This window comes from Miniopterus schreibersii, assembly GCF_964146895.1.
Source record: "Miniopterus schreibersii genome assembly, chromosome: 4".
Classification (NCBI taxonomy): Eukaryota; Metazoa; Chordata; class Mammalia; order Chiroptera; family Miniopteridae; genus Miniopterus; species Miniopterus schreibersii.
In genome coordinates this window covers 84,320,886-84,335,830 of record NC_138105.1, presented here as the reverse complement: position 1 = coordinate 84,335,830, position 14,945 = coordinate 84,320,886, and the positions used below count along the sequence as shown (strand labels likewise).

General features: G+C 44.4%; 1 protein-coding gene across 6 annotated transcripts in view; it reads right to left on the bottom strand.

Annotated features, from left to right (window-relative positions):
- The window catches only part of GRIA1 (glutamate ionotropic receptor AMPA type subunit 1), a 266,749-nt gene that overhangs the window by 82,841 nt on the left and 168,963 nt on the right, over positions 1 to 14,945 (bottom strand). For all 6 annotated transcript variants that reach the window (XM_081137494.1, XM_081137493.1, XM_081137498.1 and 3 more), the window contains 3 exons: positions 12,301 to 12,405; positions 3,581 to 3,691; positions 2,663 to 2,869 (listed from right to left, as the gene is read on the bottom strand). In XM_081137494.1, the coding sequence (XP_080993620.1) occupies positions 2,663 to 2,869; positions 3,581 to 3,691; positions 12,301 to 12,405 (423 nt within the window). The remainder of the gene's footprint in view (positions 1 to 2,662; positions 2,870 to 3,580; positions 3,692 to 12,300; positions 12,406 to 14,945) is intronic.

Below are 14,945 nucleotides of genomic sequence, written 5' to 3'. Positions count from 1 at the left end.
GAACCACTGCGAGCCAGGCACTGTGTGGGTGAACACTCCCCACCCCAGTCCTGGGATGAAGGATTCATTTTGCCTGTTTTTCAGAGGAGTTCAGTGGCTTGCAGGAGTCATGTAGTCAGTAAGTTGGCAAAGTATGAACTCAGTTTCGAGTGTCTGTCTGCAGAGTTCACTGTCTTTCTGCTTCACTCAAAGGACAGGCAAGAAAGTCACCTGTGAATCAGGCACAAAGCCATCCCCATCTAAGAAGCCGAAGCTTCATTTGCGGCTTGTGGCATCTGGGAATGCAGAGGCTCTTGCTATTCTTAGCCCCCCTTAATACTGGCCATACAGTCCAGAGCTTGGGTGCGGTGGTTTCTACTCAGGTAGTATATCCCAGCGTAGGGTACAAAGGCCAGGCTGGCTGCATGTCCCTGCTCGACTTTTACTAGCTGTGTTTCCTTTGTCAAATTACCTAACCTCCCTGGGCCTTGGTGTCCTTACCTATAAAATGTGGAAAATAATCATATCCACCTTCCGGGGTGGTTATGTGGGCAAAGTATTCAGCATGGCACCTGACACACGCTTCATGCCGAAATGCTACTACTATATTAGTTGATAAGATCAAGAGAGAGCAACTCTCTGGCTGACTTAGCTATTTAAAAGGCACCAAAAAATACATTTGGAGGCCTCCAAATGAGCTTTTTCTTTCTTCACTGGTTGTGGCTGAGATATACTGCCCCAAATTCTTTTATTCTTCAGGGAACAGAAAAGAAAAGCCAAATGAAAATCAAGGGAGGGTATCCAGTTGGGCCCATCCTAGAGTCTTCAGAATACAGCCTGTGCTGGGCAGAGGGCAGGGCAGGTGGAGGGGTGGTCAGGGGCGCCCGGAGGTAACTCTGCTCTGTTACTGATGAGCCAGTGACTCATCACTGGCTGCTTGGCTACAGTGGGGTCCCGCCCTCAGGATGATCACACCATTGTTCTGCCCCATCACAGGCCTTTTATTAAGGGAACCTGGGGTGAAGATGAAGATGAATGTTGGTGAAGGTGAAAAGTTCACAGCAGTTGCCAGGGGAATGACCTTACAGGCTTGGTGGAAGTTCCCATGGAAACCAGCCTCCAGATGTGGCATTAGCCATCCAGGTCTCTCTGTTTCATCAGTGGAGCTTCCCAAACTGAGAGGTAGTAGAGGGAGGGGAAAGGGTCGGAGCACACCCCACCCCTCAGCTCATTAACCATCTTTCCAGGTCATCTCGAAAGCCACCTCCCTGGGGAAGATTTTCCTTATTCCATCTCTTTGTTCTTTGAATTCCCTTTGTAAGGCTCCCATGGCCATCATGACTCTTTTGCCTTGATATGAGACAATGAGATTTAAAAAGCTCCTAAATGATGGCTTTGTCCTGAGCAGAGCTCAGCATCAACCTGGGACTCAGCGTATGCTTCAGCTCAGAGACCCAGCCTGCATTAACTTCCATTTCTGTGAGTGGCAGCTGGATTCTTCTTACACCCACGTTTATATTCTACTCAAGTACCTCACGGTCTCCCAGTGCCCGCCGGCTCAATGCGCACTCTTCCCCTTGTCATTTCTCTCTCACACTTTCCCCTGACCACTCCCCACCCAAGCCCTTCATGAAAAGCACCAATGTTTTCTCTCTTTTCTCTCGTATCTTACTTATTTCCATCACTACTTTATTGTTTATACTTTAAAATTCCAGGGCTGCCTTTCTCTCTGTTTGAGTCTTGGCCGATTTCAAGTTCCATATCCTTCTCGAGGTCCAGATGAACTCAGCCTCTTGCCTGAACTTCAGTATTTTACTTTTCTCTACCATTGTCTTTCTAGGGTAGAACCCTACAGAATGTTAGTTAGCATCCTTGGGGAACAGGGATCAGATCTTTTACTTCTCAATGATTCCCTAAATATTTGAAAACAACTTAGGCATTCAGTGGCTTCTCAAAACTGCTTCAGTTTGTGGAAGATTTTATGGCAGTTGTTCACGGTGTTATTTTAGGTATAGTGAGTGATACAAAGATGTAGTAGACCTAACCCTATTACACAGATAACCATTATACAAGCCCCAGGGTAAGCTGTAACAGAAGCAGAAACGAAATTCTACAGGGGAAGGCAAGAACAGTTAAGAAGGGGAGTGCGTACTTGTTATGGGGAGAAAGAAATGAAACCTTCGAAGAGGTGGTATTTGATACAGGTTTTGGAGGAGGGGTAGGATTTTAGAGGTGTAGAATGAGAGAGAGCACTCTAGAGAACGGAGTGATACAGGGGGTGCTTTGGCTGAAATGGGAGGTGCAGGAGAAGGAAGTATTGGGGCAAGTGATGAGAAAGTTGAGCTGGGTGCATCTAACACCAGGGAAGAAATTTATATTGAGGGAGCTGTAAATGACTTTGAGCTATAAGTGACTTTATGTTGAGTAAGCCATAAGTAAAGTGACAACTCATCCTGGTCACAAGATTGAGCTGAGTTTGGCTGAGGGAGCTTGGACCAGGAACCTGAACAAAGAATGCCTTAAGACATTGGATTTGGGAACTCAGCTTTTCATCAGTAACAATACATAAGACAAAATTATGGAGTCTCTGTTCATCTGTGGGCATGGCCAGCCAATCACCAAATGATTTATTTTCAAACCTTCTATCTCTGCTCTGGAATTTTCCACCCTGTGGGGAACTTACTCCATAGACCAGCTCTCCCACCATGCCATTCCAAGCCTTTGTGTCAGGGTCGCGGGCTCCGTATTTTCCATCGCTGACTATCTCAAGACGGTAGGAGTAGCCCACATGCTTGGCAATCTCTGCCGCCAGCTCCACACAGTAGCCCTCATAGCGGTCATTGCCCTCAAACTGGTTGGCGTTCTTCTTGAGCATCACATAAGGATCTTCCTGGTGGAGAAATGGGGAGATGGAGAACGTGGGTTATGCGATCACTCATGGGCAGGAAAGACTTTGGAGTGGCAGAGGAGGATGTAGCTAACACTGGTTAACTTTGGGGAAGTCTCTCTAGCCCCTAAATCTACTTCTTGCATTTCTGCTCCCCCATGACAAAACTTCTTGGGTTAAGGATGCAAATGGTTAAATAAGAATGTTTCACCATTGAGATGTGGTGCACAGCTTTTAAAATTATGTTCCAGGAGCTCTTGTATTTTTTGGAGATACCTCTGAGGGCACTGTGTTGGGGTTGTGGACCCTAAATAGGCTCATGATCAGTCATTGAAAATCATGGCAGCTTTACTTATATCCACTTTAGCAGCTGGGCTTCAGGAGACTTTCTTTGAAAATGACTTTTACTGAGGGAGGGTGGAGCCTGAGAACCACCACAATGTAGTCTCACCCTTACGTTTTATATTTGGGGAAACTATGGCTCAAAGGAGGATGAGTGACTTATCCAAGGGCACAAAGTGAAGTCATGGCAGAGCCAGAGTGAAAAAAGTACCTCTGACTTTCAGAAAATTCAGAAACTTTTTTCCACTCCCTCTTTCTACCTATGGCACAGTTTTGGCAAGAACGACCAGCTTTCACTCCTGGGGGGCACCTCTGTGTGGGTTTAGCTTGCATCCCGGGTAGGATAGCCTCCATGAAGGAGTGAGTACTCACTAGGATTGTAGTGACGATGTACGTTCTATTCTGGACACTTGAATTATCCCCCCCAGCTTGAGCATCAGTGGCTGCAGGGACAAACTTGTCATCTTCATTCCAGTAACCAATCTGTTAATGAGAGGAAGGTGGTGACATAAGTTGAGCCAGGATTCTCAGGACTGGCCTGTTTTGGGCCACCCAACTGATACCAGACAGGAAAGCAAGGAGCTCAGCATCACTCTAGGTAATGCTGACATACCAGGCTCTAAGATACTGGTAGATAAAAACAAGAGGCAAGACGCTCTCTAGGTCCTCCCAGCGCCACCCCTGTGAAAACCCTCACCATGATGGGCTAAGCCTGGAAACTGCCTGCTCTGAGGGGTGAGGGCTTAAGTGTATGCACAGGTAAACTGCTTTGTACAGTGCACACCAGGGCTGTGGAAATTTAATTCCCTGTAGTTCACAAGGCCAAACCCCTCTTTCCCCCAGGCCTATTAACCCTTCTCTACCTGAGCCCATTCTGAATGGTAGTTGGAGTCCTATGATTGAGCATTATGTCCTTTTGCTTTCTTTTTAGGTTAACTGTATTTTTCCATCTAGACTCAACCTCCTAGGTGATGGTTATTTTATCCTGTATTTCTTTCTTTCTCTTATTTCCAGTGATAAATGTTTATAATACTGAGCATTTAGTAGTGCCTAGAAATATCGGCTAACATTATTTTCTAAAAAAATCAGTAGGTTGTTTATACTGACTCCTCTTCCAAGGTGTTTGAGAATCCCTACTGTGCGTAAGGCTCTGAGCTAAAATGGTGGTGGTATTGTATGGCAGGGTTGAGAGAGGTACAATGAAAGTCTAAAAAATGGCTCTTATTCTGACAGTTCCTCCGGTCTGCTTTGGAAGGCTTTACCCACACATACATGGGGCTCCAGAAGTAACAAGTAAATGGTTCAGGTAGCCAGGGCCTAGGGAGCTCAGAGAAGCAGAAGCCAACTCTGGGAACCTATGCTGGGAGAAAGGCAGCAGGAGGAGGCAAAGTTTAAAGTTATGAGGAATGAACGGGTTGGACCCAAGCCTTTTAGATCAGAGAGAGCATGAGCCAAGACGCGAAGGCAGGAGTCTGCCCAGGTATGTAAGGTAAGTGGCTCCTGGGTGGAAGCACAGATTAATGCAGAGGGCAGTGGGGCCCTTGGGTCTAGGCAACAGAGGGATTTGAAGTCTAACAGTGTAAACTATCCTGAAGGCAATGAGGAGTCATGGAAGGCCTGGGAAGAGCAAAATGGCATGGTTAATACACACACACACACGCACACACCCCATCTCTGTTTCCAACTCTGTCTCTGTCTCTGTATGTCTTTAGACAGTTGTGTTTTGTTTTGTGGTCATTCAGCTGGCTATAGATGGAAAGGGTAAAAAGGGGAGAACTTGAGCTGCATATGCAGAGGGATGAGCTGGTCTCCCAATAGCTGGAACTCAGTTCAGGTTCACAAGAACCTAGGCACATGCCAGTGGTCAACCCAAATGTCACGTTCACCCTGATGTCATTTCCCGTCCCCTCAGTTGGAAATGATCAACTCTCCCTGCAATATCACTGCCATTAAAAATAATAGCCAACGTTGATGATATTCTTGCTATTTCAGAGGCTGTGTGATTTATAGTTTGACACCCTTTCACCTGGCTGAGGGGTGTTTGTTAACTTGCCCAAGGCGATGCAGCTGGGAAGCAGCTGAGCTTGGCCTGGAACCTTGGCAGTCTGTCTCCAGAGGCAGCTTTTCACCATTATGCTGTTCTTGCTAAGAGAGGACTTGGCCCTGGGCTGGAAATCACATTAGTTAACATTTATCGAATGCTTATTGTGTTTCGGGTGCTCTTCTAAGTGCTTATAATGCTTTAACTTCTTTCATCCTCACAAAAACCTACAAAGTGGGTAATTCTCATTCTCAATGTAAATGTGAAGAAACTGAGATGTGGAGAAGTGAGGTAACTTTTCCAAGACCACAGGAGTGTCATGGAGCCAGGATCCAAGCCAGGAAGGCTGACTGCAGGGCCAGGCCCTGCGCAGCGCCAGTCAGCTGCCAGCAATGCTTGAGTACGTGGTGTAGGTTCCCACTGGCCCTGTACTCTAGCTGTTTGCGGGTCTGTCCCCATTTCTCCATGATGCTGCGGGCTCCTTGTGGACAAGGCGGGAGGTCTAGTCATGCTAGGAGCCCTTTCTTAGCACGCACATGCTTTCACAGAGAAGCAGCACAGGAAACGTTTGTTGAGTGAATGCATCCAACATGGAGACAGTTCACCATACAGGTGCTGAGACAGCTCAGAGGCCTGAAGGGGAAGCTGTCTCTCAGGACATTGGGTCAAGATTGACCCTCAATGTAGGCATGAGCACTATATTGCCTGTGTGGGGCACTTTAGTTAGCATAGGAAGAGTCATTTCTCTAGGGACGCAGGAACTAGAAACTTAGATTTCCAGAATATCAGAGCTGGAAGAAGCCCGAATAATCATTTCTTCCAACCTGTTCCTTTTATGGAGAAGAAAACAGAGGCCCAGTGACTAGGGTACTTGCTTAAGGCCAGAGTGCAGTTTTGCCTCCCCCCTTTGCTTGGTGTGTGTTCGATAGAACCTTAGGGCATCTGTGGCGCCCCTCAGCACTTTTAGGTGAGGAGGGTCACAGTCTAGGGATGGGGAGGAAGCTCAGGGTCCCTCATCCCTGCTTCAGCAGTCAGCTCTGCCTTTTATCTCTTTCACATACTGGAATTCCCCTTAGAATTCATTTTTACAAGGAACCCTCTGGCTGAAAAATAGATGTTTAAAACCACTATTGTAGTATATCATGATGCAAGTTTTTAAAACATTCCAAAGTCTACTTAACTCTTTTGTTTCTCACACTATGTAAGTAGCATGGGCAGGTTTGGGATTATTTTCTGTTTTACAGATGAGAAAACAGGCTCGGGGAGATCAAATCATCTGATTTATAATATATAGATTATATAGCAGATTAGTGGCACAGCATAGAAGCTAGGTCATGGACATCAAAGGCAAGGTTATATACTATAATCAGTACAAACTCAGGAGAAGGTCTGGCAAATGTAAATGTCATCCCCCTCCCCCCATTTCCTTCTCTGTTGCCTTTTCTTCCTTCCCTCCCTCCCTTTCTTCTTTCCTTCTTTCCCCTTCTCAATTAGTCACAGGTTTAGCTGCTCCTATTCAAACTGTACAACCATCAATATCAGGGAAATTGTCTCTTTTAACCTGCAACTCATTTCTCTAAAATCTACAGTGTTCTAAATGGTATTATTTTTAAAAGTGGGAGCTTGGTCAAGGGATTGATCTTTGGTATTAGAAAGATCTGATTTAAAAGTCAGACATCCCTAATTACTACTTGTTTGACATTGGGCTGGTTGCTTGACCTCAGTGGGCCTCGGTTCCTGCTTTGTAGAAGGCATACAACAATAATACCTGTCTCATGGGGCTGCTGCGAGGACTCAATTCACGTGCAACAATGAGCACAGTGTATGTGGTTCACATTAAGTCGTCAGGAGACTAAACCATTCTGTTCTATTCAGCAGGCTCACAGGCTTCTATACTGCAAGATGTTTCCGTTTCAATTTGCTGTTGAGCATTATCAATCACAAGGCGCATCTACTGTGGAGCATTTTTCAAACATATTTGACAATGTAACCCTCTTTACATGCAAAATGTCCTAGGATAAGCGGTCCCCAAACTACAAAACACTGATCTAAAATATCAAGTGATTTTGATAAAAGGTGGGAGAAAATAAAGCAAGATAAATCTGTGCAGACCAACTTCCATGGCTTAGAAAGAGACTTTAATTTTTAAGGATAGTGGTCCTTCCCTAGAGGGTATTATGTTAAGTGAACTAAGTCAGAGAAAGACAAATACTATATGATTTCACTTATATGTGGGATCTAAAGAACAAGATAAATGAACAACAAAACAGAAACAGACTCACAGATACAGAGAACAGACTGATGGTTGCCAGAGGCAAGGGGGTGGAGGGACTGGTTAAAAAGGTGGAGGGATTGAGAAGTACAGATTGGAAGTTATGGAACAGTCATGGGGATGTAAAGTACAGCATAGGAAATACAGTCAGTAATATTGTGGTAACTATGTGTGGTGCCAGGTGGGCATTGAAAATACTGGGGGGAACATTTTGTAAAGTATATGATTGTCTAACCACTGTGCTGTACACCTGAAACTAATACAAAATAATATTGAATGTAAATTATAATTGGAAAAAAATTAAAAAAATGAATAGTTTTAACTGAAAAAAAAAAAAAAAAGACAGTGGTATTAAATTCAGATCTATAAAACTTATATAGCTTGGACTTTATACAGCTCCTTTGATGTCAAAAGCTAGAGGAACAGTTAAATGCTATAAACAAGCTTATTTTATTCCTAACCTTTTTGTGGGTAAATAAAACAATATCACCAGTCAGAAGAGCAGGGTGATGCCAAAACCCAGCTTGTACCTTGTGTGAGCTAGCAGGCTGAGAAATCTGGTTCCACATTTTGCTAAAAAAAAGTGCTGGCAAAGATTTTTGAAGAGACATTGCACTTGGGAGATGAAAGAGTAAATTTCTCTTTCTTAGAGAAATGGGTTGGATTATTGTACAGCCCTTTGATTCTCTACTGAGGATGTGCAGGAACTTTGATTCTCTCTGAAAGTAAATCAGAGCCAGTAGTTTGGTAAAGACTGGGGCCCACTGTTCAGGAGAGGATTTAAATAATTCTGACAGTGAGAGGTCTTCTCCTGGGGCCAGTTATGATTTTTGATCTTCTGTTTTCCATCTACCTCTAAAGATTCTTTGAATGTAGAAAATGAGTCTAGATGATAAATCAGATTTTTTTTTGAGTGAATAAAGTCTAAAAAGGAGATAATCATAGAACAGTTAAATTCAGTTGATCTACCTTGCACTGTCATTAAATCAAATTTACACATTTGTATCTCTAGGCTGCCTTTGAAACCCAGCCCCTGATGTCCAAAAATAAGTCCATTATAATACATTTTTTCAAAGTAAGTTGCCTATTGTGGCAAAGACAACTAGATAACCACCAAGCTTCTTATTCGCCTTTCATGGCATAGAAGTGTTGGTGAAAGTGGCTACCTAGCCAGCAATTTCATTTACCAGCCTGCCTTGCATCAAGGTGGGCCATGTGATTGGGTTCTAGCCAGTGGAGTACAGCAGAAGCGATATACATCTCTCCTAGCCTGGCTCCCTCAAAGCTCCAGCAGAGTTTCCACTTGCTTGCTTTCTGATCTGTTGTCTGGATGTTGATAGCCAGAAAAACCCAAAAAGACGGTGGAGCCTCCATAGGCCTGAGTCTTAACCAGAGTTCCTAGCCCCAAAACTGTTCACCAGATGAACAAGAATTAAACTTTTATTGCATTCAACTGCTGAGATTTCAGAATCTATCTATTATGGCACCTAGGGTTATTTTCACTACACACTTCAGGAATTTAAACTTAATAAGTTTACGTGTGACTTTGAGCTCTACTTGAGGTGTTCTTTCATTAAATTTGCCAGCATTTTTTGTTGTTGTTTTTAGGCAGATCTATGAAAATATGGTTCAGAGTATTATGCTCCCTGGTTGCCCAGCAACATTCCATAAGTGGCCCACTGATTTAATAAACAACTATTTGTTTGCATGTGCTTACTGAGGATACAATAAATAACACATCTATGGTCCCTGCTTTAATATATTTAGTCCCTGCTTTTAGATGTTTTAGTATTAAGGAGGTGAAGAAGAGGGGAGGAAAGAGAATATATATCTATACCAGGGGTCTGTGCGCTTTATCTGTAAAGAGCCAGGCAGGAAATACTGAAGGCTTTGTGGGTCATGCAAGCTCTGCTACAACTGCTCATTTCTGCTAGTGGGATGCAGAAGCAGCCAGAGACAAGATATAAGCAAACGAATGTGGCTGTGTTCCAAAAATACCTTTATTTATGGACACTGACATTTTAATTTCATATAATTTTCATGTCATGAAATAGTTATCTTTTGATTTAGTTCAGCCATTTAAAAACGTAAAACAATTAGCTCATGGGCTGTACAAAATCAGGCGGTGGGCTGACTTTGGCCTGCAGGCTGAAGTTTGCCAACCCCTGTCTAGATCAGTGAACCAACAAGAAAGAATGTATCAGAAGAAATAAGCACTATGAAAAAATAAAATGGAATAGTGAGACTGTGCTCGTAGGTGGGGGCTACTTTAAATAGCTCGGTCAGGGGTGGTCTCTCCAATGTGACTTCACCTGAGCGGAGAGCTGAGGGACCAGGAGAAACCCAGCACATGGAAATACAGGGATAGGGAATCCCAGGTTAAGAAACAGGAAGATGCCAGTATAGCTGTGGAGCAATGAGCTAGAGAAAAGGGGTCAAGAGCTGATGTCACAGGGAAGCAGCACCTAGGGTTCTGAAGGCCGTGGTGAAGAGTTGTATTACATTTACCTGCAATAGGAAGCTAGTGAGAAGTTTGAGCAGAGGAGCAATATTACCTGATGTATATTTGAAAGTTATCATCCCAGCTCTTGTGGTGGAAAAAACTAGGATACCCTTGTAGAGAGGCAAGAACATAGAGAGCAGGACTAGTGGCTGGTAGGGAGGCTCTGAAAGAGTTCAGGCAGGCATGGAGGTGCCTTGGGCTCTGGGCTCAGCAGTGGTAATGGAGAAAAGTGATTGGATTGAAGCTATATCTTAAAGCTATAACAGGATGTGGTATGTCTAAAGTTGGGTAGTAATGGTTAAAAGAAAATTTCCAAAGAACATATGGAATGGAGGGTTGTGAATCCTTTGGGACTTTAAATTACTCTTGACATCAGCAGGGCTTTGTGTCACTTTAGTCTTTTTTCCTTTCCAGTTACACACGAGATCAGAAGTAGGAATCACAAACTTGGGGCAGGGCAGAAGGACTCCAATCAAGTTGAAATAAGAAGTGGATGCCTTGGTCAGGTCCAAAAATAGCTCCAGGACCAATGGTGATGGGCAAGGATGGTGAAATCAGCAGTGATAAAAGACCTTGGAGAACTTTCCCTACACTGCTCCTTTGGCAGCCGTTTATCAGAATTTGCAATCTCACCTGAATTTACAAGGTGATTTTTTGGATTTAGATCCCTACACTTTAGTACCCCACAGTGAAATGGAATCTCTGAATGGGATTTCCTGAGGATTACCTTGCGTAGAGCCTGTGCCAGTCCTGGCATTTAAAGCTCCGAAACGTCTGATGGATGGCTGCTTAGAGCACACACATTTCAGTGGGATGTCACATTGGGCCCAGATGCCTAGAGGGTATGTTGGCACGTCAGTGGGCAGGACACTGCCTGACGATCAGGAGAGTGTTCCCGTGGCCTGGCATCAAGAATCAAGCAGCAGCAGCTCCTCTTTATTACCTCCATCAGGTAAGGCCATGTAATGTTCACCGAAGCCAGCACAACTAGGTCACCCTTGAATCTGAGAAATTACTTTGCTAGGAGGCTGATTGAGGAAAAGGCCTAAAGCCACAGATGTGGAGAAATTGATTTTCTGAAATTCAGATCCTCTGTAAACAAAGGATGCTTAAGCCCACATTCTAAGAAAGGATTTAGTCATTGGAAAGCAAGTTGAAAAACAGCCTGAGGGTCGGAAAAATAAAGCACAACCATTTGCTTGTGGATTTTAAGGCTACTCAGTTTTTTCTCTTTGCTGATTTATCCATTCTATGGGCTTGCATAGCCTGACTCAAGCAAACTTAAGGCTAACAAAAAAAAAATCCCTGTGACTTAAAGAATGGGGCTGAAACAAATAGACAAACAAACAACATGGACTGAGTCCATTACACTCCAGGTGCTATTTTTGAGAATCCTTCACTACAGGCAATGGGGGTAGCAGGCATTGCTTCGTTTAACTCTGACAGTAACCCTGTGAGGTAAGGGGTATTATCCCCTTTTTGGAGATGATGTCACTGAGGTTCAGGGAGGCTAAATAACTTGTTTAAAGTCATGTGCCTAGTGAAAAGTGAAGCAGAGATTTAAATCCTGGCCTGGACACAGGGACATGTATGAAGGTGAGAGAGAACATGGTGCATTCAAGGAAGTGAAAGTTGATCAGAATGACTGGAGTGGAGAGAGGAAGGAAGTGAGTGTCAAGGGTCAAGGTCAGAGACATTGGTGGAGCCCAGAGCACATAGGATGTGATAGAATTCTGAATGCTTTTTTCAAGGATGTGAATGTTCTGAAAATTTTAATATCTGTAAATATTATATATTACATACACACACACACACACACACACACATATATTTTTTATTCCTACTTCTGTATGGAAAATGGAGTAAATGTGGCCAAGTGTGGATTAGGACAGGACCGTTAACTTCATCAATAATAATCACTGTCGAGTTCTTACTTCAGGATCCCTCAGGAATAGCAGTAGCATTTTGTACACACCTATTACTTTGTATTTTCAAAGTATTTGACCATCTCTTGGATCGTCATAAGCACCCCAAGACAAGGTTGACATTTTTATCCCCATTTTGCAGATAAGAGAATCTGTTCTCAGAGAAAGGAACTGACTTGCCCGGAGTTCCAGCTGGTTAGTGGCAGAGCTGAGTCTGGAATTCTCATTTCTTGAGCCTCTCCAAAAAGATACAGACCAGGAACGGTGGGCTCACAGGCCATCAGCTCTGGCCTGAGCCTCTGCTCAGCCCTCTCTCCTCCCTGTGGAATGGAAGCAAAGGGACTTTTTTACCTTTCGGATGCCGTCATGCTTCATCTCAATCACATGGAGGGTGTAGTTGGTCCGGCGCCCTTTCTCATTAAACTGCACATTTCCTGTCAGGCCCTCAAACCGCACCTGGAATGCAAAGTCAAGTGGCAAACAATGAACTCACAATTGCATTTCATCTTTTGTTGGCTTTTTCTGCCTAAGTTAAAAGCCAGAACCCCAGAATGTTACCCAGGATGAGGTCCTGGAGTAGCATCAGTACTAAAAAATTCTACTCTCTTGCCCATAGCAGGTATCATTAGAACACAGTTCTCTTTCCTACTGAACTGAGATTTATTCTGAACACCCTTTCTACCCATTGCTTTAGGCTAACAAAGCAATGGATGGAAGTGGATCCTAATAAGACATCTCTGCACCATCCCCAATCAAATATCCCCACCATGAGCACCGCCCCTCCTCAGACATGCACTCTTCTGATGAAGAAAATGAAGGAGACCTGCTAAGGAAAGGGGCTGGTGTGCCCTCTCTGGGAAGTCAGGAGAAGACCTAGACCAGAAGCCAGCCTTATGGTGCCTTGAGCTGTGCTTGGATATGGTTTCTTTTTTCCTTTGTGAGGCCAGGGAATAAAATACTTGGGTGTCTAAAGACCTGGTGTTGGGAGACCTGAAGTTTCACTTAGCTTCCCTCTGAATAGCTGAGTGACCTTGGGCAATTCACCTCTCTAAGCCTCCAGTTTCTAAAATTCCTGCCCCATGTACCTTAAATGACACAGCAAAAGAAAGTGCTATGAAAAGTTGAAAGCACCTGAGGAAACCCTTTATGTTAAGAAGAGAGCAAGAAGGCTTTAAACAGGCCTCAGGTGGTTAAAACAAAATTGGTATCGGAACCCCAAAGAATGCTGCATGGGATTTCTTCTCCACAAATAAGTCAGATTAAACGTTCATGACCTCATAGCTTCAAGCTCATAGAGAAGGGCCAGTGGTCAACATGGGGGATCCAAGTCGTTTTGGGCCGAGCCTGTTGCTCTGGAGATAACTAATAAATCTCACCCAAGTCTACTCTCAAACTAAGGATGAGTCTAGCTGCATATCATTGGTTCGGGTACAAGAAACCACATTCTCTAGTGATGACTGGCTGTGTGTCCTCATATCAGTTGGGCATGAGGCCAGTGAGATGGGTCTCTAGCTGTAACCAATACAAACCTGGCCCTATAACTCAGCACTGTTTACTTCCCCCCTCTTCAAAGAGCTTAAAAGGAAGCCTTGCAGGGTTTTATCTTTTTCTGACAGTGACCAACAACTCTGGCTTCAGAAGGTGTAAGAATAGTTGGGGTGTGTGTGTGTGTGTGTGTGTGCGTGTGAGGAAGGGGGGGGGGATGTGTGTGTCTGCTCTGAGGATGACCCCTCACCTTTTTGCAGTTTGAATTCTCAGTGGGGAGGCCGTGACAGGCCCAGAGTGCTGAACAATTTACACAGCAAGCTCTTTGCTCTCTCAGGTGAAATCTGGAGGAATCCTCATTCTGGAAGAGCCTTGGCTGGCTTTGCTTCTCCTTCATGGAGGCTCTCCTACCCGGAATGCAAGCTAGACCCACACAGAGGTTTTCCCCAGGAGTGAAAGCTGGTCATTCTTGCCAAAAACTGTGCCATAGGTAGAAAGAGGGAGTGGGTGAAAAAAGGAATTTTCTGAAAGTCAGAGGTACCTTCCAGTGAATTTGTTCCTTTGGCCTCTCCTAAATGCTCACTGGGCTTGGGGAATCAGGGCTAGGTCCCAGTGGGCCACATTCTGGCTGTGCTAGCCAGGTCATGTCTCAGGACCCCTCTGAGCTTTCACTTCCCCACTTGAACAGTGAGAAGAATAATTGTGTCTTTAAATGTCTCATGCAGGTGCTCTGAGGTTCAGAGAAGCTCATTACCCTTGTTTTGAGCCTGTGACAAGCCAGTGAGAGAAGCAGTAGTAAGGTTATGTCCATTTAGCAGATGAGGAAATTAATTCCAGAGAAGTTGAGCAATTAGTCCAAGACCTCCCAGATAGTGCTTGATGGAGCCATGGCTAGAATCCAGTTCTTCTCTTCCTAGCTCCCTAACAGATGGAGTGTGATGCCCATGGTCCTGGCTTGCACCCTCACTCTAGTCTCCTGCTGGGCCTCGTTTACTTACACACCCAGACCCTCCAAAGCCTGATGCACTCTCTGTTCAAATTTACCCTCCCTTTGATCTCAGTTTGCTTGGGAGAGATCCAGTCTACATCTCTCATTCTGGAATAATTGGTAATTCTCCTTACTTTCATTCTTAGGTGTCTCTGTTTGGATGATTAATTATATGGTCACCCTTTTTAAAGCCCAGCCCCCTTCCTACAGGAAGCCTCGCTGATGTCCACACTCCTCAGTCATGGCATTCTGCTCTGACGTCCACAGCACTGAGAGCTGTTATTTAGCTTGTCATCCACACCTTTATAGCTATTATTTCTCAGGAACTTGCCTTCCCTTTGAAATTGGGTCTTGAGTCTGAAAGGCAGGGCCTGTCTTACACCCCTGTTGTCCACCCCATCCCAGACCACATCTAGCAAAGTGCTGGGCACACTTGCACCTTGACAGTCTTCATCATTGGCTGATAGACTGTGAACATAAGGACTGAGAGACAAGAACATGTATTCTTCACTTGAGGTCCTGG